This window comes from Nomascus leucogenys, chromosome 17, assembly GCF_006542625.1.
Source record: "Nomascus leucogenys isolate Asia chromosome 17, Asia_NLE_v1, whole genome shotgun sequence".
NCBI classification, from domain to species: Eukaryota; Metazoa; Chordata; class Mammalia; order Primates; family Hylobatidae; genus Nomascus; species Nomascus leucogenys.
The window spans coordinates 40,153,568-40,181,075 of NC_044397.1; the positions used below are offsets into that span (position 1 = coordinate 40,153,568).

Below are 27,508 nucleotides of genomic sequence, written 5' to 3' on the forward strand. Positions count from 1 at the left end.
CTCAGCCTCCCGCGTAGCTGGGACTACAGGCGCCCGCCACCTCGCCCGGCTAAGTTTTTGTATTTTTAGTAGAGACGGGGTTTCACCGTGTTAGCCAGGATGGTCTCGATCTCCTGACCTTGTGATCCACCCACCTCGGCCTCCCAAAGTGCTGGGATTACAGGTGTGAGCCACCGCGCCCGGCTGACAATAACGGTTTTGTTTTTGTTTTTGATGAGGTCCTACTCTGTCACCCAGGCTGGAGTGCAGTGGCACCATCATAGCTCACTGCAGCCTCGAAATCCAGGGCTCAAGCGATCCTCCCACTTCACCCTCCAAGTAGCTGGGACTACAGACGTGCACCACCACTCCTAGCTAATTTTATCTTTTGTAGAGCTGTGGTCTCACCATGTTGCCCATGGATGGTCTCGAACTCCTGGCCTCAAGTGATCTTCCCACCTCGGCTTCCCAAAGCAGTGATTACAGGCATGAGCCACTGTGCGCAGCCAGGATTTTGTTCTTTTATCTTGGAAGAAATGGTAGTCCTCTTAAGGTTTTTAAGTTATGGAGTGCTGTGCTCACATATACTTCTTTAAAAGATCAGTCTATCCAGGTGCGGTGGCTCACACCTGTAATCCTAGCACTTTGGGAGGCCAATGCAGGCGGATCACTTGAGGTCAGAAGTTCAAGACCAGCCTGGCCAACATGACAAACCCCTGTCTCTACTAAAAATACAAAGATTAGCCAGGCATGGTGGCAGACACCTGTAATCTCAGCTACTTGGGAGGCTGAAGCAGGAAAATCGTTTGAACCTGGGAGGCTGGGGTTGCAGTAAGCTGAGATTGTGCCACTGCACTCCAGCTGGGGGGATAGGGCAAGATTCTTTCCCCAATAAATAAATAAATAAATAAATAATCAGTCTGGTTACAGTGTGGGGATATAGGATGGAGGGAGCAGAGTTGAGGCAGGGAGAGACCAATGGGGGTCATGGCAGTCACCTAAACAAGAACTGGTTGCCTGGACTGAGTTGGTGGCAGTGGAGTCAGGTTGAAGTTGGCAGTGGGACCGCTAAGTTAAATCCACAGAACTTGCTCAAGAAAAAGGACAGGTCAAGAATAACTCATAGGTTTTCAGTTTGGGCAGTTCACACAATGCTGCTTTGTCTTTTGGTAGGATGGGGAAACCCAGGGTGGTGGAGTGAACAACGGCCACCCAGAGAGAGCAGGTCCTAATTCCTAGAGCATGGAAATGTCACCTTCTACGGAAGAGATCTGTAGGAGTGATCCGGGGAAGGATTTGGAGAGAAGGTTATCCTGGATTATCTGGGCAGGTCCTGCGTGGCATCACAGGTATCCCTACAAGAGAGAGGCAGAGGAAGGACAAGCGCAGTGACTCACACCTGTAATCCCAGCACTTTGGGAGGCAGAGGCTGGCAGATCCCTTGAGCCCAGGAGTTCGCAACCAGCCTGGCCAACATGATGAAACCCCATCTCTACTAAAAATACAAAAATTTGCCAGGTGTGGTGGTGCATGCCTGTAATCTCAGCTACTCAGGAAGCTGAGGCAAGAGAATTGTTTGAACCCAGGAGGTGGAGGTTGCAGTGAGATGAGATCAAACCACTGCACTCCAGCCTGGGCAACAGAGCAAGACTCTGTCTCAAAAAAAAAAAAACAAAAACAAAAAATAAGAAGCAGAGGAAGATCAGACCAACACATACAGAAAAGGCCACGTGAAGACAGAGGCAGAGATTGGAATGATGCAGCCACAGGCCAGGAAGCACCAGGGCATGGCAGCCACCACCTGAAGCTGAAGAGGAAAGGGGCAGGTTTTCCCCGACAGTCTCCAGAGGGAGCGCGGCCTTGCCGTCATCGTGATCTTGGATGTCTGGCCTTCGGAACCATGAGAGATTAAATTTGTTTGAAGCCACCAAGTTTGTGGTCATTTGTTACAGTAGCCAGAGGACACTACAGCCACAGGATAAATCTCAGGGATGGGGGAGTAGGAAGATCATGAGCGTGGTTTTGGACAGGCCCTTGACGTCCAGGTGGAGCTGCTGAATGGCTGGAGCTGTAGTGGATGTGGCATGTAAGGGTCAGGTCTCCTGGAGAGGGAACTTCTGAGTCATCCCTGTGGAAGTGATGACTGGAGCCATGGGTGTGGAGGTGTAGACAGCCAGAAGGGGAGCCTGGAGGCCCTCAGGCCATGAATGGCCAGGAGGAGAGGCTGAATCCTCAAAGGAGACTGAGGAGAGGAGGGAGGAGAGTCAGGATTGTGGGGAGGCTGAGGGTTGCTGTTTGCCCCAGGTAGTCTCCCTCAGGCCCTCTTATTGGTCTGTACACCCAGTTTGACTTCCAGTGGCCAGAGCCAGCATCTTGGTTAGAGGGCTACCCTGGAGCTTCCAGAACCCACTTAGCCTGTGGATATGGTGAGTCAAAGGGGTATAAGAGCCTAGGCACAATGGCTCACACCTGTAATCCTAGTGCTTTGGGAGGCCAAGGTGAGAGGATTGCTTGAGGCCCAGACCAGCCTGGGTAACATAGCAAGATCCTGTCTCTACTAAAAATTTAAGTATTAGGTGGGCATGGTGGCAGACACTTGTTGTCTCAGCTTCTCAGGAGGCTGAGGCAGGAGGATCGCTTGAGCCTGGGAGGTCAAGGCTGCAGTGAGCTACAATTGCACCACTGCTCTCCAGCCTGGGTGACAGAGCAAGATCCTGTCTCTAAAACTAAAGACTCGAGGCTGGGCACAGTGGCTCATGCCTGTAATCCCAGCACTTTGGGAGGCTGAGGCAGGTGAATCATTTGAGGTCAGGAGTTCAAGACCAGCCTGGCCAACACAGCAAAACCATCTCTACTAAAAATACAAAAATTAGCTGGGCATGGGGCACACGCCTGTAATCCCAGCTACTCGGGAGGCTGAGGCAGGAGAATCACTTGAATCCGGGAGGTGTAGGTTGCAGTGAGCCTAAATCGTGCCACTGCACTCCAGCCTAGGTGACAGAGAGAGACTCCATCTCAGGAAAAAAAAAAAAAGAAAAGAAAAGAAAAAAGACTCAAGCATAGAGCAGTATGTATAGCGACTAATATTTGCAAATCATTTAAAGAGAAAGAAATAATGTCAAATTTATTATCCTTGATAGTAGTTGGAAGTTCACAGTAATATGGAAAAGGTATACATGGGACTATTTCTGCCCTCGGAAGCGTCTGCGCAGACAGAGTGGTTAGCTAGTGGCAGGAACCATGGGGAGTTCAGTGTGTCCCTGGCTGCCAAGGCCTGGGGGCCGAAGTTTACAAATACACCCCTGGCTGAGGGGAAAGGGACTGGGGTCCTGTTCCCTATCAATCATTACATGTTCCAGGGACACACAGGCCTGAAGACCTTCCTAAACAGTGACGATATCACCTCGGGCAGGACCCAGCAGAAGCCCGCGAGTCCCCGATGCCCCGCGGGGATGGGCCTGTGGGCCGGCAGGACCCCGGGCGGCCCTACAGCTTGGTGGGCTGCTCGAGGCTGAGGCGGCCAGGCCCGCTGGGCGGGGGCAGCACCATGGGCAGCGAATTGCTGCCCCTCTCGTGCCAGCAGGTGTCCAGGATGGGGTAGAGCTTGCCCTGGAAGTCAGCCTGGAAGGTGTAGAGCGGCCGCAGGTCATCGGGGCGGTCGGCGTCGAAGAAGGTGAGTTCACCCTGCTCATAGTGCAGGTAGAGCCCGATGCGGTGGGGGTGGCCAGCCACGGGCAGGGGTACCCGGGGGCAGGCAAAGGCTTCGTACACCCGGCCCTCCTTCAGGCCGATCAGCCACACGCCGTGCTCAGGGGACCTGTTCAGCTTGCCCTTACGGCTGGCTGTGCCCTTGATGACCCCCAGACGCCAGTCGCTCTTGCTGCCCACCACCACCTCCCAGTAGTGGCGGCCGCAGGAGAAGCCGCGGCTGGCCAGGACACAGGTGCTGTAGTCAAAGCGCTCAGGCTGGCTGGCACGCCGCTGGGCCAGGAGCCCGCACTGTACCACCGTGTTGCCCTTGGAGAGCTCCAGGAGTGGGTGGGCAGTGGCAGGGTCCAGCTTGAGAGGCTCTGGGGCTGGGAGGGAGATCACAGAGGGTCTGTGAGGCCACGTGGAGGGCAGCAGACCCCGCCCACAGAAGCTGTCGGAGGCCCTGAACTCCCCAAGGAGAGGGGCTGTGTCTTCCTCATCTCTCTATGCCCAGGATCTAGAAGGGGCCAGTACAGGGCTGCTCCTTGAATGAATGAATGAATGAATGAAGTTTTACATAAGGAAGATCAATCACAGACTGATTGCATCCACCAAAGGCAAAAACAGGGTTTATATAAAAGGGAGCGGCTTGGTGGGCTGTGGGGGCTGAGGTGGCTGGAGAAAGAAATAGACACTGGGCTCAGGGGTTCTGGCCCATCTGCCTGATGCAGAGATGCTGTGGGAAGGACCTGGAAGACAACTGTCCCGTGAGCCTACAGCTCAGCCCTCAGGCGTTTCTGGAGAACCCATAACAACTGCAGCTGTTGGATTTGCTAGCCTAGTCAGCCTATTCAAGGATGAACTAGCCCACCTGAGCTTTTTGCTAGCTACCAGCTGATCCATTTACCCCAGAAATGCGAAATGTGCTCCCCCCTGCCTGCCCCTCACCCCTTCCCGCCACCCAAGATGCCACAAGGAGAGAAGGCCAAGGGGAAGAAGGTGGCTTCGACCCCTGCTGGCGTGAAGAAGCAGGAGGCCAAGAAAGTGGTGAATCCCGTTTGAGAAAAGGCCTAAGACTTTTGGCACTGGACAGGACTTCCAGGCCAAAAGGGACCTCGCCCACTTTGTGCAATGGTCCTGCTCGGTCAGGGTGCAGCGGCAGACAGCCATCCTTTATAAGTAGCAGAAAGTTCTCCCGCTATTAACCAGTTCACCCAGGCCCTGGACTGCCAAACAGCTATTCAGCTGCTTAAGCTGGCCCACAAGTACAGACCAGGGGCAAAGCAAGAGAAGAAGCGAAGACTATTGGCCCTGACTGAGAAGAAAGCTGCCGGCAAAGGGGATGTCCCCACTAAGAGGCCACCTGTCCTTGGAGCAGGAATTAACACCGTCACCACCTTGGTGGAGAACAGGAAGGCTCAGCTGGGCCAAGCGCAGTGGCTCATGCCTGTAATCTCAGCACTTTGGGAGGCTGAGGCGGGCGGATCACTTGGGGCCAGGAGTTTGCAAGCAGCCTGGCCAACATAATGAAAAACCCCGTCTCTACTAAAATACAAAAATTAGCTGGGCGTGGTGGCACACGCCTATAGTCCCAACTACTCAGGAGGCTGAGGCAGGAGAATCACTTGTACCTGGGAGGCAGAGGTTGCAGTGAGCTGAGATCACACCACTGCACTCCAGCCTGGATGACAGAGAGAGACTCTGTCTCAAAAAAAGAAAAAGAAAAAAGGCTCAACTGGTGGTGACTCCACGCAGCATGGGTCCCATCAAGCTTGCTGTCTTCCTGCCTGTGCCTGTGTTGTAAAATGGGGTCCCTGACTACATCATCAAGGGGAAGGCAAGACTGGGATGTCTAGTCCCCAGGAAGACCTGCACCACTGTCGCCTTCACACAGGTTAACTTGGAAGACAAAGGAGCTTTGGCTAAGCTGGTGGAAGCTACCAGGACCAATTACAACAACAAATGTGATGAGAACCGCCATCACTGGGGAGGCACTGTCCTGGGTCCCAAGTCTGTGGCTCACATTGCCAAGCTCAAAAAGGCAAAGGCTAAAGAAACTACCACTAAACTGGGTAAAATGTACACTGTTGAGTTTTCTGTACATTAAAATAATACAAATTTTCCTTCAAAAAAAGAAATGTGAGATGTACAAACAGGATTCACAGTTCACAAACTGCAATTTTTTTCCTTCTTTCCTTTCCTTTTTTTCTTCATTCTTTTCTTTCTTACGGATGAGGTCTCCTCTATCACCCAGGCTGGAGTGCAGTGGTGCGATCATAGCTCACTGCAGCCTCCCAACTCCTGGGCTCAAGTGATCCTCCTGCCTCAGCCTCCTCAATAGCTGGGCCCACAGGCACATGTCACCACACCCCACTAATTATTTTTTGTAGAGATGGCATCTCACTATGTTACCCAGGCTGGTTTCGAACTCCTGGCCTCAAGCAGTCCTCCCACCTTGGCCTCCCAAAGTGCTGGGATTGCAGGTGTGAGCCACTGTGCCCAGCCCCTTCTTTTATATAAACCCTATTTTTGCTTTTGGTGGATGAAATCACTCCGTTAGCAGTCTCCCTTATGTACAAAACAGCATGCTAGTAATAAAGGAATGAAATGTGTTTGAGTTGTTTTTGACAGAGAGCAAGAATAGGTTGGTTCAAAAGTAATTGCGGTTTTTGCCATTACTTTTAAGACCACTTGTCCTTTGAGTAGGAAGGACATTTTTAAAAGGACATTACTTGTTTTTTTTTTTTTGAGACAGAGTTTTGCTCTTGTCGCCCAGGCTGGAGTGCAATGGCGCGATCTCAACTCACTGCAACCTCCACCTCCCTGGTTCAAGTGATTCTCCTGCTTCAGGCTCCCGAGTAGCTGGGATTACAGGCACTCACCACCATGCCCGGCTAATTCTTGTATTATTAGTAGAGACAGGGTTTCACCATGTTGGCCAGGCTGGACTCGAACTCCTGACCTCAGAAGATCCGCCCTCCTCAGCCTCCCAAAGTACTGGGGATTGCAGGCATGAGCCACTGCGCCCAGCCAAAAAGTACATTACTTTTAAAAGTAATGGCAAAAACTGCAGTTACTTTTGCACCAACCTAATACCATTTATGAAGCACTAAGCTGCAACACACACGCCTATATACAAGCTCTGCAGCCTGGCCAGGTGGGTGCGAATAGCCCCACTTTACAGATGAGGAACCTGGGGCTCAGAAATGACACAACTTGCCCAGCCACCAGCTAGGAAAGGAAGGAGTAAGCAGGAACCCAAGTTATTCAGAAACTCAGTCCCATGCTCTCACTAGGACCCTCCACAAACCTCCGTCTGAGTTCTCTGTAGCTTATTATCTCTCTGATACAATCGATGAACTGCCACCCGCCCTGGGCGGCAGCCCTCAGGAAGGAGGATGGGTCAGGGCCTCACCTGGCAGAACTTTCTGGAAGAGCCTTTTCCACACAGTCAGCTTGATGTCAGCCTGGTGGAGGCCTGGCTTGAAGGAGATGGGGCTGAATGCGCCTTCTAAGGGCCGGGCCTGCGGCAGCTCTGCTCTGCAGGTGACAGTTCACAGTACAAGAGAGTGATGTATCACGTGGCCCACCCCACCCCTCCATCCTATGTATGTCTGCCCAGCCAGATCCACAGTGCAGGACTGCAGTCACAATGCCCATCAGTGCCCATCGTCCCCTCCCCTGCACAGCCCTTCAGGGAGGACCCATCTCCTTCCTAGAAGGGGAAATGCTCTATAGCGGTGCTTCTAGAGTGCAGGTTTGGGGACCAGCAGTGTTGGTTGGAAAATGGTCCAACCCATTCCCAGTGGAAAGTCAATGGTCCACCTGGGAAATGGTCAGAAATGCAGGTTCTTAGAGCCCACACCAGACCTGCCAATCAGAAACCAATTATGGGGGCCAAGTAATGTGTCTTTTTTTTGAGCCAGAGTGCAGTGGCATGATTTTGACTCAGTGCAGCCTCAACCCCCTGGGCTCAAGTGATCCTCCCACCTCAGCCTACCTAGCAGCTGGGACTATAAGCATGTGCCACCATGCCCAGCTAATTTTTTTCTATTTTTGGTAGAGATGGTTTTGCCATGTTGCCCAGGCTAGTCTTGAGCTCCTGAGCTCAAGCAATCCACCCATCTTGGCTTCCCAAAGTGCTGGGATTACAGGCATGAGCCACCATGCCAAGACTTTTTTTTTTGAGATGGAGTCTTGCTCTGTCGCCCAGGCTGGAGTGCAGTGGGGTGATCTCAGCTCAATGAAACCTCTACCTCCCAGGTTCAAGTGATTCTCATGCCTCAGCCTCCTCAGCAGCTGTGATTACAGGCGCCCACCACCACACCCAGCTAATTTTTGTATTTTTCGTAGAGACGGGGTTTCACCATGTTGGCCAGGCTGGTCTCAAACTCCTGACCTCAAGTCATCCTTCTGCCTTGGCCTTCCAAAATGCTGGGATTACAGGTGTAAGCCACCGTGCCCAGCCTCTGTCCTTTCATTTAAACCCATGTCTCCTGACCAAATTGTCTCTAAGACTAAAAGAAATGTGAGAAACAAGGAGTCTCCCATAAACAGGGAGTGAGGAAGGCTTGGGAACTGCACGTGTTCGTTTGTTGGGTCTAGAACATGGATCCGCTCTCTTTCCACAATCTGCAGAGCAAGTTTCAGGCAGGGCTCATACTGCCTGCTGCGCCAGGGTGAGGAGGGTAAGCAAGGGATGGCCGGTGCTCCTGGATGTTGCTTCTGGCCATTTCCCACCTCTCCCAGCTCCCACTCCTCCTGATATTCTGCCTTACACCCACCCACCCTGAACTTCTCATAACCAGAGTCCGCACGCCACTCCCCCTTTTACAGGACCATTCCCTCGGCTTGCCTGGCAAACTCAGGTCCTGGGCCCTTCTCAGCCATCAGGCCTGTGCCCCTCTGCCAGGCCCCCCAGACACCTGCTCCTCCTCTAGTGTTTTGTTTTGTTTTCTGAGACAGGGTCTCGCACTGTCACCCAGGCTGGATCATGCAGTAGCATGATCACGACTCACTGCAGCATCAAACTTCTGGGCTCAAGCAATCCTCCCACCTCAGCCTCATGAGTAGCGGGGACTATAGGCGCATGCCACCATGCCCAGCTAATTTTTTTATTTTTGTATTTTTTGTAGAGATGGGGTCTTACTACGTTGGCCAGGCTGGTCTTGAACTCCTGGCCTCCAGCAATCCTCCTGCCTTGGCTTCTCAAAGTACTGGGATTGCAGTCATGAGCTACCCTCCTCTAGTATTTCTGTAGCTTGAGTGAACTTCTGCTGTTCTAGGTACCCACAGTTCACCATCTGCCTCCCCACCCATCTGCGAGACCCTTGAAGGCAGGGACGTGACTTTCCTCTGTTTTCCCCAGGCTCAGTTATAGAGCCAGCTGTGGGCAGCTGCTTGGGAGGCGCTGGTTAAGCCGAATGGAGGAACCAGTGGAGCTGAGAGGCCCGTGCCCGCAGCCACCAGACCCTGGCTGAGCTCTCTCCAAGGTTATTACCTGGAGGCCATGGAGTGGAACTTCTGGAAGGCAAGAGAGAGGGAGGTTAAGGCTAGAAGGTGGGAAGCCAGGGCACTGTTGGGAAGGGGAAGGCCCTGGCAGGTATAGGGATGGGACACCTCCCTGTCCACTCACCCGGATGAACTCGTGGTGGTCCTCATTGCCAAACTGTTCCAGCACACACTCGGCTCGTACCAGCCGCTCCCGGGTTCCCTGGGCCTGCTCCAGCTGCATGTCCAGGGAGGCCACCAGGCCACGGGTGTGACACCCTATCCCCTCCAGGCAGCGGGCCTTCTCCTCGTCCACCAGGTGGTGCAGCTCCTGGAACTCGCGGCGGATCACCCAGCTGAAGACATCCGACTCATTCTGGGACAGGGAGGGCTGGTCACTGCAGAGTCACAGCCGAGCTGCCAGGCTCTGTCTGGCCGGCCTCGGTGTCCCCAGGGCCTTCCTGACTGGGCTGGTCCTGGGACCTGAGTCTCAGAGGAGGCTGCATGGCCTGGTGCCGGGCAGGGAATTCACCCCATGCATGGGGAGCCCTGGCGGTGGCGACTGGGGGGTGACCGCAGCTCCCATTTCATGCTTGGGGAGCCCTGGCGGTGGCCGTGGGGAGGGTGGCCGCAGCTCCCATTTCAAATGGAGTGGCTCTGTTTTGGCCTATTTTTTTTTTTTTTTTTTAGAGACAGGGTCTCACTCTGTTGCCCAGGCTGGAGCGCAGTGGCACGATCATAGCTCACTGTAGCCTTGACCTCCCAGCCTCAAGCAATCCTCCTGCCTCAGCCTCCTGAGTTGCTGGGATTACAGATGCACGCCACCGCACCCCACTTTGCCTATCTCAACTATTAAGTGTGCATGTAAGATTTTGTTTTATCACAGGGTTCCACAACTGAAGGAAAGCAGGAAGGCCCTGGGCGAGCAGACTTTGCTGTGAGGGAGCCAGAACTGCCTGCAGAGCCCTGAGCTCCGCCTCCACCAGGCAGGGCTGATACTGCCTGCCGTGCAAGGGTGAGGAGGGTAAATGAGGGAGGCCCAGTGCTCCTGGATCTCGCTCAGCTCCTGTTTCTGTTTTACAGCCACCTCCAGGGCCGGGGCTCCACGCCTCCCAGCCCCATGTACCTCTCATTTCAGGAGATCAGCCAGGGCCCAGGGCTGCCAGCCTCTCCACGCCTGCGCACCCAGGTACTGGGAGGGCACCATGACAGGCTGGCAAGGTCAAGCAGACACAGGTGGCACAGGGGCGGAGGAGTCACACCCATGCTTTAAGCTGTTTACCCCCTGGGACTCAAGTCCTGGGTTATCTCAGTCTCAAGGACACAGAGGGCAAAAGCCAACTTGGAGCCAGTCCTGACAACAACTGGGTTGAATTCCCCTGAGAGGATTTGCGCTTTCCCCACCCCCCGCCAGAATGCTTTGAGTTCTGGCTTTATATGGAAGGCATGGTTTTCTGTAAAGGACCAATGAGAACGGAGCTCTACAGGAAAGTGAAGGTGGCAGGTCCCAGGCAGGGGCAGAGGGAAGGGGCACTCACGACGATTCGGGTCCGGTTGTTCACCAGTTTGGCGATGAGCTCATCCACCTTCTTCTGCTCCTGCTTCAGCTCAGAGATGAGGGCTGCGAGCTCCTCCTGGAGGCAACAGGCCATGGCCCCATGAGCAGCTGATCCCTCCCCCTCTCAGCTCCTTGGGTCACCTTCTTCGGAGTATCCCAATGGCCACAAGCACTCCCAGGGAAACCAGGGTGGGAACCAGAGCCACCCAGGTACCCTTGAGTCCAAAACAGGTTACATTGTTCAAGAATAGTCCGGGCGCAGAAGCTCACGCCTGTAATTCCAGCACTTTGGGAGACTGAGGTGGGACTTCACTTGAGGTCAGGAGTTTGAGACCAGCCTGGCCAACATGGTGAAACCCCATTTCCATTAAAAATACAAAAATTAGCCAGGCGTGGTGGCGCACACCTGTAGTCCCAGCTACTTGGGAGGCTGAGGCACGAGAATTGCTCGAACCTGGGAGGTGGAGGTTGCAGTGAGCCGAGATCATGCCACTGCACTCCAGCCTAGGTGACACAGTGAGACTCTGTCTCAAAAAAATAAAAATAAAAAATAAGATAAAATAATTCAAGAATATTCTAGGCTGGGCACAATGGCTCATGCCTGTAATCCCAGCATTTTAGGAGGCCAAGGTGGATCACCTGAGGCTAGGAGTTTGAGACCAGCCTGGGCAACATAGTGAGATCCCATCTCTAATTTTTTTTTTTTTTTTTTTTTTTGAGACGGAGTCTCGCTCTGTCACCCAGGCTGGAGTGCAGTGGCGCAATCTCGGCTCACTGCAAGCTCTGCCTCCCGGGTTCACGCCATTCTCCTGCCTCAGCCTCTCCGAGTAGCTGGGACTACAGGCACCCGCCACCATGCCCAGCTAATTTTTTTGTATTTTTAGTAGAGACGGGGTTTCACCGTGGTCTCGATCTCCTGTCCTCGTGATCCGCCCGCCTAGGCCCCCCAAAGTGCTGGGATTACAAGCGTGAGCCACCGTGCCCGGCCTAATTTTTTTTAAAAAGAATATTCTGCATTGACAGTAGGAAATTCCCAGGCATAAGAGGGTCTCGATGTCACCCCTCTGCATGACATGGAGAGAGTCACTAAATGTTACAGCTACCAGAAGTCACCATGTGATGCTGGCACTTCCTGGATTGAATGCTGCCTCTAGGGGACCCACCAGGTGAACTCTGTGGTCACCAGCAGATCCAGAATTAGTGGGTATTTAATCAGGAACCATCACAAAAAGGCCGGCGCCAGGTGAGGCTAATTCTAGGGCCAGTGGTGCTTACACGGGCCTGAGTTAAACCTGGTGAATCCCCACGCCTATAAACACCTGAATCCATTCCTGGTGGGCTTGGACACAGCACGATTTGCGACCTCCCCAAGCTAACATAAATGCACTTCTCCTGGACTGCCCTGGCCCCAAATCTGACCTAGCCTTGGGGGTGCCAACCAGGACCCCTGGACCACCATCTACTGCACAACTTGACCAGAGCCCCCGTCGGTTTGTACCCATGCAATGTACAGAATATTTGGCTTAGATCGTGCCCAAGCACCAGAGAGCTGCAAGGGGCTTTCAGGAAGGGAGTTGAGTAAAGAATAAAGCACTTGCTGGCATAAATGGACAGAGTCCTTGCTCTGGAGAACGAGGCATCAGAACATCTCACAGCGGCCTAAAAACAGCATTGCAATGTGACCCTTCCCAGGCAGACCGATGGGACTCATTCCTTCCCCATGGGAGGAACTAAGTTATGCAAATCAATGCACCCATCAGTTGAGTATCTCAAGATCTCAATAAACAAGAGGCAACAGGAACACCTAAAAGAAGGCAATAAAGGAGTGAAATTTAGTTGTATTCTGTGTTGCAGCAGAGAAGAGCCTTGGGATCATCAAAACCCAAATCTGGCTGGGTGCAGTGGCTCACGCCTGGAATCCCAGCACTTTGGGAGGCCGAGACGGGTGGATCATGAGGTCAGGAGATCGAGACCATCCTGGCTAACACAGTGAAACCCCGTCTCTACTAAAAATACAAAAAATTAGCCGGGCGTGGTGGCGGGTGCCTGTAGTCCCAGCTACTCGGGAGGCTGAGGCAGGAGAATGGCGTGAACCCGGGAGGCGGAGCTTGCAGTGAGCCGAGATCGCACCACTGCACTCCAGCCTGGGCGACAGAGCGAGTTCCATCTCAAAAAAAAAAAAAAAAAGCCCAAATCTAAAACAGGGACCCAAGCTGGGCTGCTGGATCCTAACCACAAAGGACAGACAAGCTCCCAGCCTGTTTCCCTCCCTCCTTCCCATCAACTAATAAAACATAAACTCGGCTTCCTCACCTGCAGTCGGCTTCCACCTTCCATACTCCCCTAAACCCGCTCTTGCCAAGACAATCAGTTCTTACTGCTGCATCTAACACTTTTCAGTCCTCAGAGACATTTCACGCATGTGATCTCCTCCTTCAGTCTCTGTCTCTCTGATTTCCGGGAGGCCACACTCAGCCGCTGTTCCCGCTCTGAGGATTCTTTCTATCCCTTTTTCAGGCCTCTCTCTCGCTCAATCCAGATTTTAAGGCTGGTACCCCTTGCGGTCATCATCAATGTCTTCCCTTGTCACTATGTAGACTCTCCTGGGTTGGTTTTCTCCACCAAAGGGGACTTCAGTGACCACCAGGAGGAAGGACCCTCCACACCTGTCACCCTGAGCCCTATCGCTGTCCTGGTCTGCACGCCCCCCGACCCGACTACACATCCCCAGGCACCTCCCGCTCCACCTGCCCACGCCAGATCCTCCCTTGCGATCACTTCATCTGTGCGAGGGGGAATTACAGAGCTGGAGTCAACCTCCCCGTCCCTCACCCTCCTTGCCACACACAGTTGTCAGGGTTTTTTCTTTTTGAAATTTCTTTGGTCTGCCCCAGGCCTTTGTCCCAGTTCCCACCAACTTAGGTCCTGGCACCCTCATCTCTCACTGTCTTTCTATCTCACCCTCAAAGCTCCCCTCTGCCAGAGGGATCTGAGCATATCATCACGGGCTTAAAACCTTCCAGCCCCCGCCTTTCTCCCTCATCCTGTGAATAAACTCCAAATCCCTTCCTTGGTCACACTGGCCTCTCCATGCCCTGGCCGTAGCTTACCTCGCTGGGCCTATCTCACCCCCACCCATGCTCCCTCCAGCTTTATGCTGGGATTACAGGAGTGGCCACTGTGCCTGGCCAACCAGGCTAATTTTGAAACTTTTGCAGAGACAGGGTCTCACTATGTTGCCCAGGCTGGTCTCAAACTCCCGGACTCAAGTGATCCACCCACCTCGGCCTCCCAAAGTGCTGTTATTATAGGCATAAGCCACCCAGCCATATGTTTTATAACAGGTGTTTTATATACATAACACCCAGCCAGGTATTATTATTACTCGTCTTAAAGAGTGATCTGCTAGGTTTGGTGATGGCCTATAAAGGCAGGAATTCACTGATTCAGCATTTTGGACATTTACAATGTGCCAGGCATGGCTCCAGGCACTGAAATACACCAGGGTACAAAATGAAGTCCCCACCCTCATGCACCAGAGAGTGCAAACAGGGGAGTGTCCAGAAACAAACAAGGGGCCTAGGGCAGTGGCGCATGCCTGTTAATTCCAGCACTTTGGGAGGCCCAGGCAGGAGGATGGTTGGAGGCCAAGGAATTCAACACCAGCCTGGGCAACATAACAAGACCCCATTTCTACAAAATATAAAAAATGAGCTGGGCATGGTGGTGTGCACCTGTAGTCCCAGCCGCTCGGGAGGCTGAGGTGGGAGGATTGCTTGAGCCTAGGAGTTGGAGGCTGCAGTGAGCCATGATCACACCACTGTACTCCAGCCTGGGCAACAGAGTGAGACGCTGTCTCCAAAAAGAAAGAAGAAAAAGAAAGGAGAGAGGGAGAGGAAGAGGGAAGGAGAGGGAAGAAAAGAAAAAGAAACAAACCAGAACTGCAAATAAAAAAACAGGAAGGGGTGAGCACGTGACACCAGGGAGCTCCCATCCTGTGCGTGTGGCTTCAATCCCCGGCACCTGGGTTGAGCTGCCGCCCAAACGCTAAGGAATGAATGCACCAGGGCAGGGCTGGAGGGAAATCGAGGATAGCTGGATCATTTTGGTGCCAGGTGATGGTGCCAGAGAGCACAGGATCCAGTCCCCGCAGGCCCCTCCAGCCCCCTTGCACCCTCGATCCCCACCTTCATGCGGCTGTAGACGGTGGAGACGGGCGTGACCGGGTGGTGCTGGTGGGAGCCCAGCAGACCGCAGAGGCCACAGATGAGCTCCTGATCCTTCTCGCAGAAGAGGCTGAGCGGGTTCCGGTGGTGCATGCAGACCTTGGGCTCCGGGTCCCCAGGGAGCCTCAGGGCTTCAATCACCCGGGCCAGGGAGACGTTGGGGGGGGAGCTGCTGCCGTCCACCGCCTGCCGGCACACGGGGCAGCGCAGCTCGGCGTCCAGGTGGCAGGACAGGGAGACCAGGCAGCCCTTGCAGTAGGAGTGGCCACACTGTAGCATCAGGGGCTCCTTGAAGACCTCCAGGCAGATGGGACACTGAAGCCGGTCCTCCAGCTCTGGCAGGCTCACCTGCCAAGCCATCTACACTCACTGCCTGGGCTGAAACACAGGCATCCGACCTCAGTCCTGTCCCCTCCCCTCCCTCTGTCCAGCACTCACCCACCACCCTCAACCCTAAGGAGCACCAGAATTTCAGAGGAAACACTTTGAGTCCTGGATCCCAGTCCTAACCCACATGACCTTGGGCCCTAGTTTCCCCAGCTGTAAAACAAAAGACTGCAGTGAAAAAACTGGTCCCTTGAAGATACGTGTGTGTGTGTGTGTGTGTGTGTGTGTGTGTGTGTGTGTCTCTACATTTTTTACTCAAATTTGGAGACAAGCATGAAAGAGACCATCTGCAGGGTCATTTGCAGTGACACTAATAATGCAAGGTCCAGCCCCGGCAGGCATCCGGACCTAGAACTGGACAGCAAAACCCAGGCAAGCTCCCCACCTTCTAGATCAGTTCCCAGACTTTCGGGAAACTGTTGAAAGCAAAAGTATAATAGAGATTCTAGAGGCCCACCTTCAGAGGATCTGCTTCAGGGGATCTCCAGTGAGACCCAGAACTCTACATTTATAGGTGACACTCCCAGGTAATTCTACAGAGCCTGGAACCTACAAGGCCTCTACCCTGATCTCCCACCTGCTCCCCCACGAAAGCTTGTCAATGAGACAGGAGAAGCACCAGCAGCCCCCAGGGAGAGCCCGACATTGGAATACCTGGCTTCTCACAATCCGCTGGGCCTCCCACTAAGGCCTCAAGCCAGCATCACTGGCTTTTCTTCTTCCCAGCAGGGAACAGCAGGCACAGAGTCAGAAGTGGGAAGTGCAGCTGGACGCCTGCACCACTGCCTGGTCTCTGCCCCTTCTCTCCTCCCCTTTCCCAGCAACGCCCCTGTGTCCCCAAGGTCACCAGAATCAGGTGGAAACTGGGTTACATCACGGGACTGGGGAGGCAGCCTTTGTTGAGCCTGCTCTGATAACATTCAGGTGCTGGCCTTGGCCACTGTGGAGGAGGGGCAGAAACAGAGGGACTGGGTACACCGTCCACACCTCATGACCCCAACAGGAGCAGATAGGTGCTGGGAAACAGTTCTTTCTGAATCTCAAACTCGTGCTCTTACTCTCCTTTTTTTGGGTGGGGGTGCTGGGGGCTGGGGAAAGACAGCTTCTTGCTCTGTTGCCCAGGCTGGAGTGCAGTGGTGTGGTCACAGCTCACTGCAGCCTCCAACTCCTAGGCTCAAGCCATCCTCCTACCTCAGCTGCCTGAGTAGCTGGGACTACAAGTGCATGCCACCATGCCAAGCTAATATTTAAAAAATTTTTTGTAGATACCGGGTCTTGCTGTGTTGCCCAGGCTGGTCTTCAACTTCTGGGCTCAAGCAATCCTCCCACCTTGGCCTCCCAAAGTGCTGGGATTACAGGCATGAGCCTTACTGCACCCAGCTTTCCCTCTCTCTCTTTTTCTAATACAAACTGGCAGATGATGGTTCAATCTATTTTTTATTTTATTGTTTTATTTATTTTAGTAGAGACAGGGGTCTCGCTTTGTTGCCTGGGCTAGTTTTGAACTCAAGCAATCCTCCCACCTCAGCCTCCCAAATTGCTGGGATTATAGGTGTGAGCCACCAAGCCTGGCCTCTTTTTTTTTTTTTTAAGATATTCGAAGTATCTTTCTTTACTTAGATTTTTAAAATCGAGGTATAACATATACAAGTGTGCAAATCTTAACCACACAGCTTGATAAACACTTGATGTATATACACCCACTCTCAAGAACAAGATGCAGAGTGTTTCCAGAAAGCTCCCTCCTGCCTCCTCCCAGTCATAACTCCTAACAAGGACAGCCACTGTCCTTATTACCATGTTGTCACGTGGACTGTTTTTGAATTTCACATAAACAGCATCATATAGAATGTACTCTTTTGTGTCTGGTTACTTTCACTCAATAATATTGAATTGTGAGTTTTGTTTTGTTTTTTAATGTGAAGTCTTTCAACGTTTAGAAATTCAATGACACTCTGTTATACAGGTTTTGTTTGTTTGTTTTTTGAGACGGAGTTTTGCTCTTGTTGCCCAGGCTGGAGTGCGGTGGCACGATCCGGCTCACTGCAACCTCCACCTCCCGGGGTCAAGTGATTCTCCTGCCTCAGCCTCCCAAGTAGCTGGGGTTACAGGCACCTGCCACCATGCCCGGCTAATTTTTTGTATTTTTAGTAGAGATGGAGTTTCATCATGTGGGCCAGGCTGGTCTCAAACTCCTGACCTGGAGTGATGCACCTGCTTTGGCCTCCCAAAGTGCTGGGATTACAGGCGTGAGCCACCGCGCCCTGCCTGTTATATAGTTAATGAATATTATGGTCATAATATACTGCTGTGGTTTGAATGTATCCTCCTAATTTCATGTGTTGGAAACTTAACCCCCAATGGGGCAGTATTGAATGTTGGCTGTAGCCTAAGCCTATAATCCCAGCACTTTGGGAGGCCAAGACTGGAGGATCACTTGAAGCCAGGAGTTCAAGACCAGCCTAGCAACAAAACTACAAACCATCTTTCCAGCAAATTAAAAACTAAAAAATAAATTAGCTGGGCCTGGTGGTGCAGTTCTGTAATCCCAGCTACTCGGGAGGCTGAGGCAAGAGGATCTCTTGAGCCCAGGGAGTGGCGGCTGCAGTGAGCTGAGATTCATCACTGAACTCCAGCCTGGGCTCAAAGCGAGCCTCCGTCAATCAATCAATCAATCAATCAATCAGTCACTGTCTTGTCTGGGCCTAAATTTCTCTAGAACACAATGGAAGTGGGAAAGTGGAAGAAGGTGGAAGTAACCCACAGCTGGGAGCCCTGAACCCTGCTGATGGCAGGTGGCTCTCGTGTCCTCACCAGGTTGCCCTGCAATCACATGCTGCATCCTTTTTCCTGAACCTGCCCCACGTGCCCCACCACACAGCCACTCCGAGGGCTCCTTCAACGGCGGCAGCCCTGTCACTCACGTGTTCCAAAAGTGCTTCCCCTGTGCCCTGACAGCCTCGCCATGTGTCCCATCATGCCCCACGAGCTCCCACTGTGCGCCCCACCTCGCACCCGTGCCGCATCATGCTCTGCGTGCTCGTTAGGTGCCCCATCATTTCCCGCACGCTCCCGTTACGTACCCAGCCTCGTGCCCCTGCAAGTGCCCCATCATGCTCTCTGTCGCTCCAGTTAGGTGCCCCATCATGCCCCGCGCGCTCCAATTACGTGCCCCACCTAAACCCCCACGTCCGTGCCCCATCATGCCCCGCACGCTATGGTTACATGCCCCGCCTCGCGCTCCCGCACATGCCCCATCATGCTCTGCGCGCTCTCATTACGTGCCGCCACCTCACGCCCCTGCACGTGCCCGACGTGCCCTGCGTGGTCCCGTTACGTGTCCCATCATGTTTCGTGCCCTCCCATTACGGGCCACACCTCGCACCTCACCGCGTGGCCTCTGTAGTTCCACAGCTCTCGAGGGCCAGGGCCATTGGCAGCAGTTGGAACAAAACGATGAGTGCCTCCTCGTGGCCCCAGAATGGAATGCCGCCGTCGGTAGGGGTCTGCCGGGCATAAAGGGGCCTTCGGAACCCCACAAGAGTCACAGCCAGGGAGGGCAGCGGGGACATGGGGGGAAGCGCTTTAAACCAGGGAGTCCTGGAAGGGGACGACGCCCCCGGCCAGGTGAGGGCCGGGACGCTTCGGGGGCGTCGACGCTGAGGTGGGGCCGGGTGGGTCTGCGGCTCTGAGGCCTGGCTTTCATTCTCCATCAGTCCCTGTACGAGCGGTTAAGTCAGAGGATGCTGGACATCTCGGGGGACCGGGGCGTGCTGAAGGACGTCATCCGAGAAGGAGCTGGAGACCTGGTGGCGCCTGATGCTTCAGTGCTAGGTACGCCCTGGGGCGGTTTGTCCGCAGGATCCATGTCATCGCACTCTGCTGGGAAGAGAGAGGCTACATTTTCAAAAAGCATTTAATGGGGTTGGAAATGCTTTATTTGAAGTGGATTTTTGTTTTTTGTTTTTGAAACGGGGTCTTGCTCAGTTGCCCAGGCTGGAGTGCAGTGGTGCGATCATAGCTCACTGCAGCCTGCACCTCCTGGGCTCAAGTGATTCTCCTGCCTCAGCCTCCCAAATAAGGGATTTACAGGCGCGATCCACCATGCCCGGCTAATTTTTAATATTTTTGTAGATATGGGAGACTCTCTATGTTGCCCAGGCTGGTCTCAGACTCCTGGACCCAAGTGATCCTCCCACCTCAGCCTCCCCAGTAGCTGGGATTACAAGCATGAGCCGCTGCTTCCGGCCTGAATTAGTTTTTTTAAGAGGAAAGCTAGGAACCGCATGTCCCCTTTGCGTGATGCTTCCACGAAGCTCTTGAACCTCTGAGCCAAAGGGCTGGCACCCAAAATGCAGAGAGAAGATTTATTCCTGTACCTCAGGGTGTCGGGCAGCTTAAGCTAATCTGACACATTGTTCTGTGTGATAATGAGAGACTCGATATTATGGAGGCGTGGGTGTTTTGGGTCCATTTTTCTTACATTCTTTCTTCTATCCTAGTGAAATACTCGGGATACCTGGAACACATGGACAGACCCTTCGATTCTAATTACTTTAGGAAAACTCCTCGGCTAATGAAACTTGGAGAGGGTAAGTTCTGAGTGGGAGCTGGAGAAGAAGGAATTGTTTAGGGGCGAGATGAGGCACGATGCCTCATGCTGGGAAGACTGCTCAGAGCGCAGGTTCTTTGAGTTGGCTTTGCTGAGGCTGGGTTTTGGTAAAACAGCCATGTTCTCTCCCCTTGAGACCTAGGCATTTGGGAGATGGCTTAACAGGCAAGGTATAATCTTTGCACTCTGACTTAACTAACCACTGGGAATGTTTCTTTGTTCATTTATTAAGTAAAACTCAATCGAATACTTACTTCCCACAATACGTGGTGAAAAGAGAGGATGTACTCAGAAGATTAGAACATCTCCACCCTTAAGGACCTCACAATGTAGTGGAGGAGACTGACCTGCACTCAGCTCACTTGGTAGAATCGGATGAGTGCCTGGGAGGTGAAAGCAGTGTTGTGGGTGTGCTTAATGAAGGCATGATTAATTCTAGCTGGGAGGTTCGGGGAAGGCTTCCTGGAAGTGGGGGCATTTGAACTGAGCCCGGAAGTTTGAATAAAATTTCTATCACTAGAAGCTGGGCACAGGCTCAGGAGGAAGACATTGCAGGAAGAGGGAACTTTGTGAGGGAGACATGGAGGCCAGAGTACTGCTGACTCAGAGGGGGAAGAAACGGATAGCATTGGGCAGGATACTGAGCAAGCTTCACCCACCTTCTTTGTCCCTTCTTACAGATATTACACTGTGGGGCATGGAGCTGGGCCTTCTGAGTATGCGGAGAGGAGAGCTGGCCAGGTTTCTGTTCAAACCAAACTACGCCTATGGAACGCTGGGCTGCCCTCCCTTGATCCCCCCAAACACCACTGTCCTGTTCGAGATTGAGCTGCTTGACTTCCTAGACTCTGCTGAGTCCGACAAGTTTTGTGCTCTCTCAGCTGTAAGTTCCAGAGCACAGAGGTCAGCACTTTATAGAGAGACGAATAGGTTGGTGTTTTTGGTAATTCTTCTAGATAGCCTGCCCTGAGGCTGATCGTCTGCTCCAGGGTCCGCCCGCGGCTCCTGTGCGGTGGTGGCGGAGTTCCTCTGCTTCCTAGTCTGTGTTTGTCTTAGTAACGGCTCTCATGTGTAGATAAATGTGCTGGGCAAGGTAAGGCTGTAAGTTTAAGGATTAGTGGTTTGAACTGATTTTCCAGTCACCCTTTGCCTAGTTCTCCCTGTGAGACAGTGAACACTTGCTTTTCATCATTGTTTGGTTTACAGCAAGGCAGGCATTGGTAGCTCATAACTAGGGTGACTGAATAATTGATTGTCCAGCCCAGCACAGGTGAGAGTAAAAGGGGCTGTTCACTGGAGGGGTTACCCATGACATCGGGTTTAAACTGAGACAGTCCCAGGCAAACTGGGATGTATGGCCACTGTCCTCACCACTTAAGTCTTGCCTCCTCTTTGTAGCCTTTCACTTAACCCTGTCCCATAGATGCAGGGCTTCTGACCCCATCAGCAGTCACAGGCACTGTCTTTATCATGCTGTCTCACACTGACTCCATCTGTGGCCTTAGAGGTGGTCCATGCCAGGGTTTATGTCTTCACATGGAGTCTCCCCAGCTAAACTGTCAGCACTCCAAGTGAGGGAGCTCACCCTTTCCCATCCTTCAGAGATGCGAGTTTCTTGCAGATGCCTGGTCCCACCTGTGGTGAACTCATTTAAGATCTGGGGGGTGGGGCCGGGACCAAAGAAGCTCTATGGGTGACTCTGCAGATGGCCAGGGCAGAGCTTCACGACCATAAAGACCACCAGGGCCCTGAGCAAACCAAGACCTGTTCAGTGCTTGGTGGCCAAATAGTGGTTTTGAGCACTGACTTCTGTGCTTGGCAAGTTCCGTCAGTTTTTGATTCCATGGGACACTGCTTCCTCAGAGAACATCGGGGAAGACTGAAGACGTAGACTTCCTTCTGGCTCTAGGGTGTAAAATGGGACCGGTTATAACACTGGTGTGGCTTCTGTCAGATTCAGAGGTGACTCCAACACAGAAGGCTGTAAACAGAAGTGCATGATCTGAAAAAAGAAGAGCTCACAGCTGTAGTAACACTTCCTTTCTTTCAATTACTATTTTTTTAAATGGAGACATGTTCTCACTGTGTTGCCCAGGCTGGTCTCGAACTCCTGGGCTCACGTGTACTAACACTTCCATTGTGGCATTATGGCTTTTAGTTTCCTTGCTGAGTATTCTTGTCTCTGGTCCTCAGGAGCAGCAAGACCAATTTCCACTTCAGAAGGTCCTGAAAGTGGCAGCTACGGAACGGGAGTTTGGCAACTACCTTTTCCGCCAGAATCGTTTCTATGATGCCAAAGTGAGATATAAAAGGGTAAGAATGCTTTGAAAGTTAAGTGTAAGTTTAGATCCTGAAAACTTCCTTGTTTAAAAAACACAGGTTTTTTGTTTTGTTTTGTTTTGTTTTTGCTCTGTCGACCAGGCTGGAGTGCAGTGGCGCAATCTTGGCTCACTGCAAGCTCCGCCTCCCGGACTCACGCCATTCTCCTGCCTCAGCCTCCCGAGTAGCTGGGACTACAGGCACCCGCCACTTCACCCGGCTAATTTTTTTGTATTTTTAGTACAGACAGGGTTTCACCGTGTTAGCCAGGATGGTCTCAATCTCCTGACCTCATGATCCGCCCACCTCGGCCTTCCAAAGTGCTGGGATTACAAGCGTGAGCTACCGCGCCTGGCAAAAAACACAGATTTTTGTCCTTCTCCCTACTTTCCATGAGCAGCCATTAAGAAAAATCTCATTTAAAAAAACCCTCGGCCGGGCGCGGTGGCTCACGCTTGTAATCCCAGCACTTTGGGAGGCCGAGGCGGGCGGATCACGAGGTCAGGAGATCGAGACCACGGTGAAACCCCGTCTCTACTAAAAATACAAAAAAAAAATTAGCCAGGCGTGGTGGCGGCGCCTGTAGTCCCAGCTACTTGGAGGCTGAGGCAGGAGAATGGCGTGAACCCGGGAGGCAGAGCTTGCAGTGAGCCGAGATTGCGCCACTGCACTCCAGCCTGGGCGACAGAGCGAGACTCCATCTCAAAAAAAAAAAAAAAAAAAATAAAAAAAAATAAAAAAAAATAAAAAAACCCTCATGCCAGGCTGAGGCAGGTGGATCACTTGAGGTCAGGAGTTTGAGACCAGCCTGGCCAACATGGTGAAACCCCGTCTCTACTAAAAATAAAAAATTAGCTGGGCATGGTGGTGGGTGCCTGTAATCCCAGCTACTCGGGAGCCTGAAGCAGGAGAATCACTTGAACCAGGGAGATGGAGGTTGCAGTGAGTTGAGATTGTGCCATTGCATTCCAGCCTGGGCAAGAAGAGTGAAAAAACTCCCATCTCAAAAAAAAAAAAAAAAAAATCCTCATGCCAAAGGGATAAGGACTTGAGAGGGGACTCACAGCGGGATAAGGGCTGGAGAGGGGACTCACGGGATTGGGAGGCACCTGGGAATGTTCTGTGTTTTGATGTGGTTCTTGGGTACATGGGTGTGTTCAGGTTGTGAAAAACATTTGCCTCTGTATATGTACTTGAACTAGAAGTGTTTAGAATTTCCATCTCACTGCTCTAAAACAATTCAGTTTATTAACTTTTAAAAATTCTCATCCCAGTGCTTATTAGGTCCTCCATCAACCGATTTCTCCACCCCTTTGCCATCATCATTTCATGTCCCTGACATTTGGCGATTCTAGCCTGAGGCAATTCCAGCGTCATCAAGCCTCCTGTTGTGATTTTGCTTCTTGTGTACGTTATGCTGAGCTATTTTCTGTTCCCTTCGTAATTTTATTCATTCAGCAAACATGGCTGGACACAGTGGCTCATGCTTGTAATCCCAGCACTTTGGGAGGCTGAGGCGAGTGGATAGCTTGAGGTCAGGAGTTTGAGACCAGCCTGGACAACATGGCGAAACCCCGTCTCTACTAAAAATACAAAAATTTGCTGGCATGGTGGTGGGTGCCTGTAATCCCAGCCACTCGGGAGGCTGAAGCAGGAGAATCACTTGAACCCAGGAGGTGGAGGTTGCAATGAGCCAAGATCGCGCCACTGCACTCCAGCCTGGGCAACAGGGCAAGATTCTGTCTCAAAAAATAAACACCACACATGCATGCACTGTCCCTGGAATATACTCACATAGGCCAAATGTTGCTGACCCTGTCACCCAATATCTATTCCCCCTCCTCCTAACAGAACCTCCCATTTCACTCAAAGCAGCAGTGTACTATTTAAAAAACTACATCTTCCCAGCTTCCTGTGAGCTTAGGGTGTCCCTGTAACAAGGGTCTAGCCAAGGAGACACAAAGGGAAACCTCTGGAGGGCCTTCTGGAAAGCTCTTAACATAACACAAGCACCAGACTCTTCTCCCCTCCCTCCTTCCCACCCAGGTGACCCCACAATGCATGGCCAGGGGGGAATCTCCCTGGGGCCTGCCACACAGCTCTTGTCCTGGGGCTGCCCTATAATGCTAGTTTGTGGATTTCCTGTTTTTTTCTCAACTTACTCCTTTGTTTTAACAGAGTATGTTGATGTATGTATAAAATATTCTTGGTTTTTAAATACATATTTGTCTAGAGTTGGTATTAAAAAGTCTTTTGGCTGGGCACAGTGGCTCATGCCTGTAATCCCAGCACTTTGGGAGGCCGAGGCGGGTGGATCACCTGAGGTCAGGAGTTCAAGACCAGCCTGGCCAACATGGTGAAACCCTGTCTCTACTAAAAATACAAAAATTAGCTGGGCATGGTCGTGGGTGCCCATAGTCCCAGCTACTTGGGAGGCTGAGGCAGGAGAATTGCTTGAACCTGGGAGGTGGAGGTTGCAGTGAGCCAAGACGGCATAATTGCACTGCAGCCAGGGGAATAAGAGTGAAACTCCATCTCAAAAAAAAAAAAAAAGGTCTTGTTAGTTCTGAGCTCAAAGCTGACAACAACAACAACAAAATCTTATTACTACTTAGATTCCTATTCCTTTCTATGTGACCTATTTTTTCTTCTGTAGAGACGAAGATCGTTTTCCCCCAGCATTCCTAAATTTTACGGTGATGTGCCTCTGTGTGTGTGTACCTTTTCATTCAGGAAACTTTTCCTCCACTCTGGGAGACTTTCTTGAGTTATTTCTTTGATAATTTACTCTTGTTCCCTCTGCCCTCTTTTCCTGGAACTCCTATTATCAGACCTGCTGCACTGAGCTTCTGGCTTTCCCTCCCCGCTCCCCACCTGGTTTCCATCTGTTCTCCTGTTTGTGTCATGTATGGAAGGTTTCCTTGACTTTTTGCCACCTCTTCTGATGAATTTTTCATTTAAAATTGGGGGGCCAGGCACAGTGGCTCACACCTATAATCCCAGCACTTCGGGAGTCCAAGGTGGGAGGATCACTTGAAGCCAGGAGTTAAAGATCAGTCTGGGCACCATAGCAAGATCCCATCACTACAAAAAATAAATTTTAGAAAATTGAAGGGCTATTTGTTCTTCCCCTCCCTCGCATTCTGTTCTCGTTTCATGCGTATATTATTTTATATATTTAGACTGTCGATTATAATTTAATCTCATTCTTTTTCTGTTTGGTTTTTCTACATACTGGGGACTGTGTCCTTTTGCACTAAGTTTGTCAATGACCTAAAGATGGTTTATTTCTCACTCATGTAAAAGGCTAGAGTAGAGGCATGCAAGCTAGGGCCAGTTGGTGACTCTGCTCCAGATATTTTCAGATACCCGGCTCTCATTTCTAGGGTGAGACTCTGGCCTTGTAGTCCAGGATGAGGGTCTCTGAGTTCTAGTAGCAGAAGGGAAGAAAGGCTGGAGGCATGTACAGCTCTGTTAAGGAAGGTCCTTGTCATATGATGCTTCTACTGAATTATGTTTTCCAGAACCTGTTCTCCAGGCCTTGCCTAGCTGCAAAGAAGGCTAGCAAATATCTAAATTCTGGTTGTACTTGTTCCTGGCCAAAAAAAAAAAAAGTCCTATTACTATGAAGGAAGGGAGGACAGCTGCTGGGAGGCAGGAGGCCACCTCTTCGACGGAGGCTTTCCTCAAATGCCTGGTGATCTTTGACCACTAAGATTTAAAAGAGACATCACAAAGCTGATTGGGAACTCCAGGTGCTTGGTGGGGCCGGTTGCAGTGTGGTCAGAGAGCCTGCACACATCAGAGTATGTAGGTGTTTCCTCAGGGTCCACTGAGTCCTCCTCTTTCTGCCCCATGTATGTGCCGAGGGAGTGGCATTCTGGGAGCCAAGCTGGGCGGCAGGACAGAGGTTCTCACTGTCTAGTATTGAGATTCCCTTTCATAGCCCCTTACCAGTACACCACCTTCCTGCTGTCTGCTCCAGCCTGCCCCCAAGTCAAAGGCCTCTTTGCTTCCATTTTCCCAGAAAGGAGACCTCGTGATTGCTGAGGCCATCTGGACACATAGGGGCAGTGGACGGGCTGGGGAACATTTGACCTGACCTCCTTTATTCAGCCCCACCAGATAGCTCTAGTTCCTGGTTCCATCAGTTCCTAGGTCTCTCCAGGCTCTGAGGGGCAGACCAGTCCCTTTTACATTGGCACCACTCTGCCAAATCAGTCATCACACTGCCACCCACCCTGATCCTTTGGGTTTATTGGTCCTTTTCCTGTCCTTTGCTCGTGTTGGAGTACTACCTGTCATAGTCCCTTAGGGTTGGAGAAAGTAGGGATGTGTGTGGAGCCTGCCTTGCTGAGCTAGAGGTTTTGCACGTCTTTTCCTAGTGGAAAGTTTCTCAGTCTCTGGAGCAGCGGACTGACATTGTCAGCACCACTGTGTCTCCACCTTTTGCTCAGCATTGTCTGGGTCACACGAGAAGTATTGGGTTTCCTGCTTTCAAGGGATTTGAATCTAGTTAGGGAGTTAAATGCAGCTCCAACAGCTAACCAATACCTATGGTCTGAATGTTTGTGTCTCCCCAATATGTGTATGTTGAAACCTAATCATCCATGTGATATTAAGAGGTGAGGCCTCTGGGAGTTGATGAGGTCATGAAGATGAAACCCTCATGAATGGAGTTGGTGGCCTTATAAAAGAGATCCCTGAGAGCTGTCTTGTCCCTTCCACCATAAACTCTCGGCAGGAAAAAAGATGAGCAAAGGTATGGAAGTGATCAGAACCTATTCAGGCCACAGTTGGTAGATTCCTAGTCAGAAACATAGGTTACATCTAAGGAATCATAGGTGATAGGAGGCAGCCAGATTCAGGAAGACATTCAAATATGTGTGGATGGATTTGGACTTGATGAAGTGGATGGCAGGGAACCACTGAGGAAGAGTGTGTTGATAAAAGTCATATTCGGGGAAGAGGCAGTAGTTGTGCTGGAGCTCGTGAAAACTCAAAATTTCAATTATAAAATTTTCAGGAGTTGTGTGCCCTGGTTAATGTCACTTTGGTAGCTTGAAATCAGCTCTGGGAGGAATATTTACAGCATAGGAATAGGCAAATGCTACAAACAGGGCTCCGCCTCCCCTGAGAGCTGGCTATTAAACATGTACCAGCACACCATTGTGTGCAGGACATGTCAAATGACAAACTTCATTTTAATCAGGATCTGTTTCATGTTAGGCATTGTGCTGGGTGTGC

General features: G+C 51.7%; 2 protein-coding genes across 7 annotated transcripts in view; one reads left to right on the forward strand and one right to left on the reverse strand.

Annotated features, from left to right (window-relative positions):
• Positions 1-3,076: 3,076 nt before the first annotated feature.
• On the reverse strand, positions 3,077-18,596 carry TRIM50 (tripartite motif containing 50). 3 transcript variants are annotated; one of them, XM_012496356.2, is made up of 7 exons: positions 18,414-18,596; positions 14,905-15,321; positions 10,698-10,793; positions 9,305-9,535; positions 9,170-9,189; positions 7,085-7,209; positions 3,077-4,055 (listed from the first exon to the last, which is right to left on the reverse strand). In XM_012496356.2, exons 2-7 carry the CDS (start codon positions 15,301-15,303, stop codon positions 3,466-3,468), a joined length of 1,461 nt encoding a protein of 486 aa, XP_012351810.1. In that variant the 5' UTR covers positions 15,304-15,321; positions 18,414-18,596; the 3' UTR covers positions 3,077-3,465. The 3 variants fall into 3 exon arrangements, with proteins under 3 accessions (XP_012351810.1, XP_003276650.1, XP_003276649.1); XM_003276602.2 differs by having other exon boundaries at positions 9,170-9,192; XM_003276601.4 differs by lacking the exon at positions 18,414-18,596 and adding an exon at positions 15,985-16,095 and having other exon boundaries at positions 9,170-9,192.
• An 84-nt stretch (positions 18,597-18,680) lies between these two features.
• The window catches only part of FKBP6 (FKBP prolyl isomerase 6), a 31,016-nt gene continuing 22,188 nt past the window's right edge, over positions 18,681-27,508 (forward strand). Inside the window, exons 1-5 of one of the 4 annotated variants that reach the window (XM_030796306.1) lie at positions 18,681-18,828; positions 19,047-19,164; positions 19,833-19,922; positions 20,623-20,825; positions 22,136-22,255. In XM_030796306.1, the coding sequence (XP_030652166.1) occupies positions 18,787-18,828; positions 19,047-19,164; positions 19,833-19,922; positions 20,623-20,825; positions 22,136-22,255 (573 nt within the window). In that variant the 5' untranslated portion in view covers positions 18,681-18,786. Of the gene's footprint in view, positions 18,829-18,887; positions 18,958-19,046; positions 19,165-19,832; positions 19,923-20,622; positions 20,826-22,135; positions 22,256-27,508 lie in introns of those variants that run through there. The other 3 variants (XM_003276599.4, XM_030796309.1, XM_030796308.1) reach the window with 3 other exon arrangements.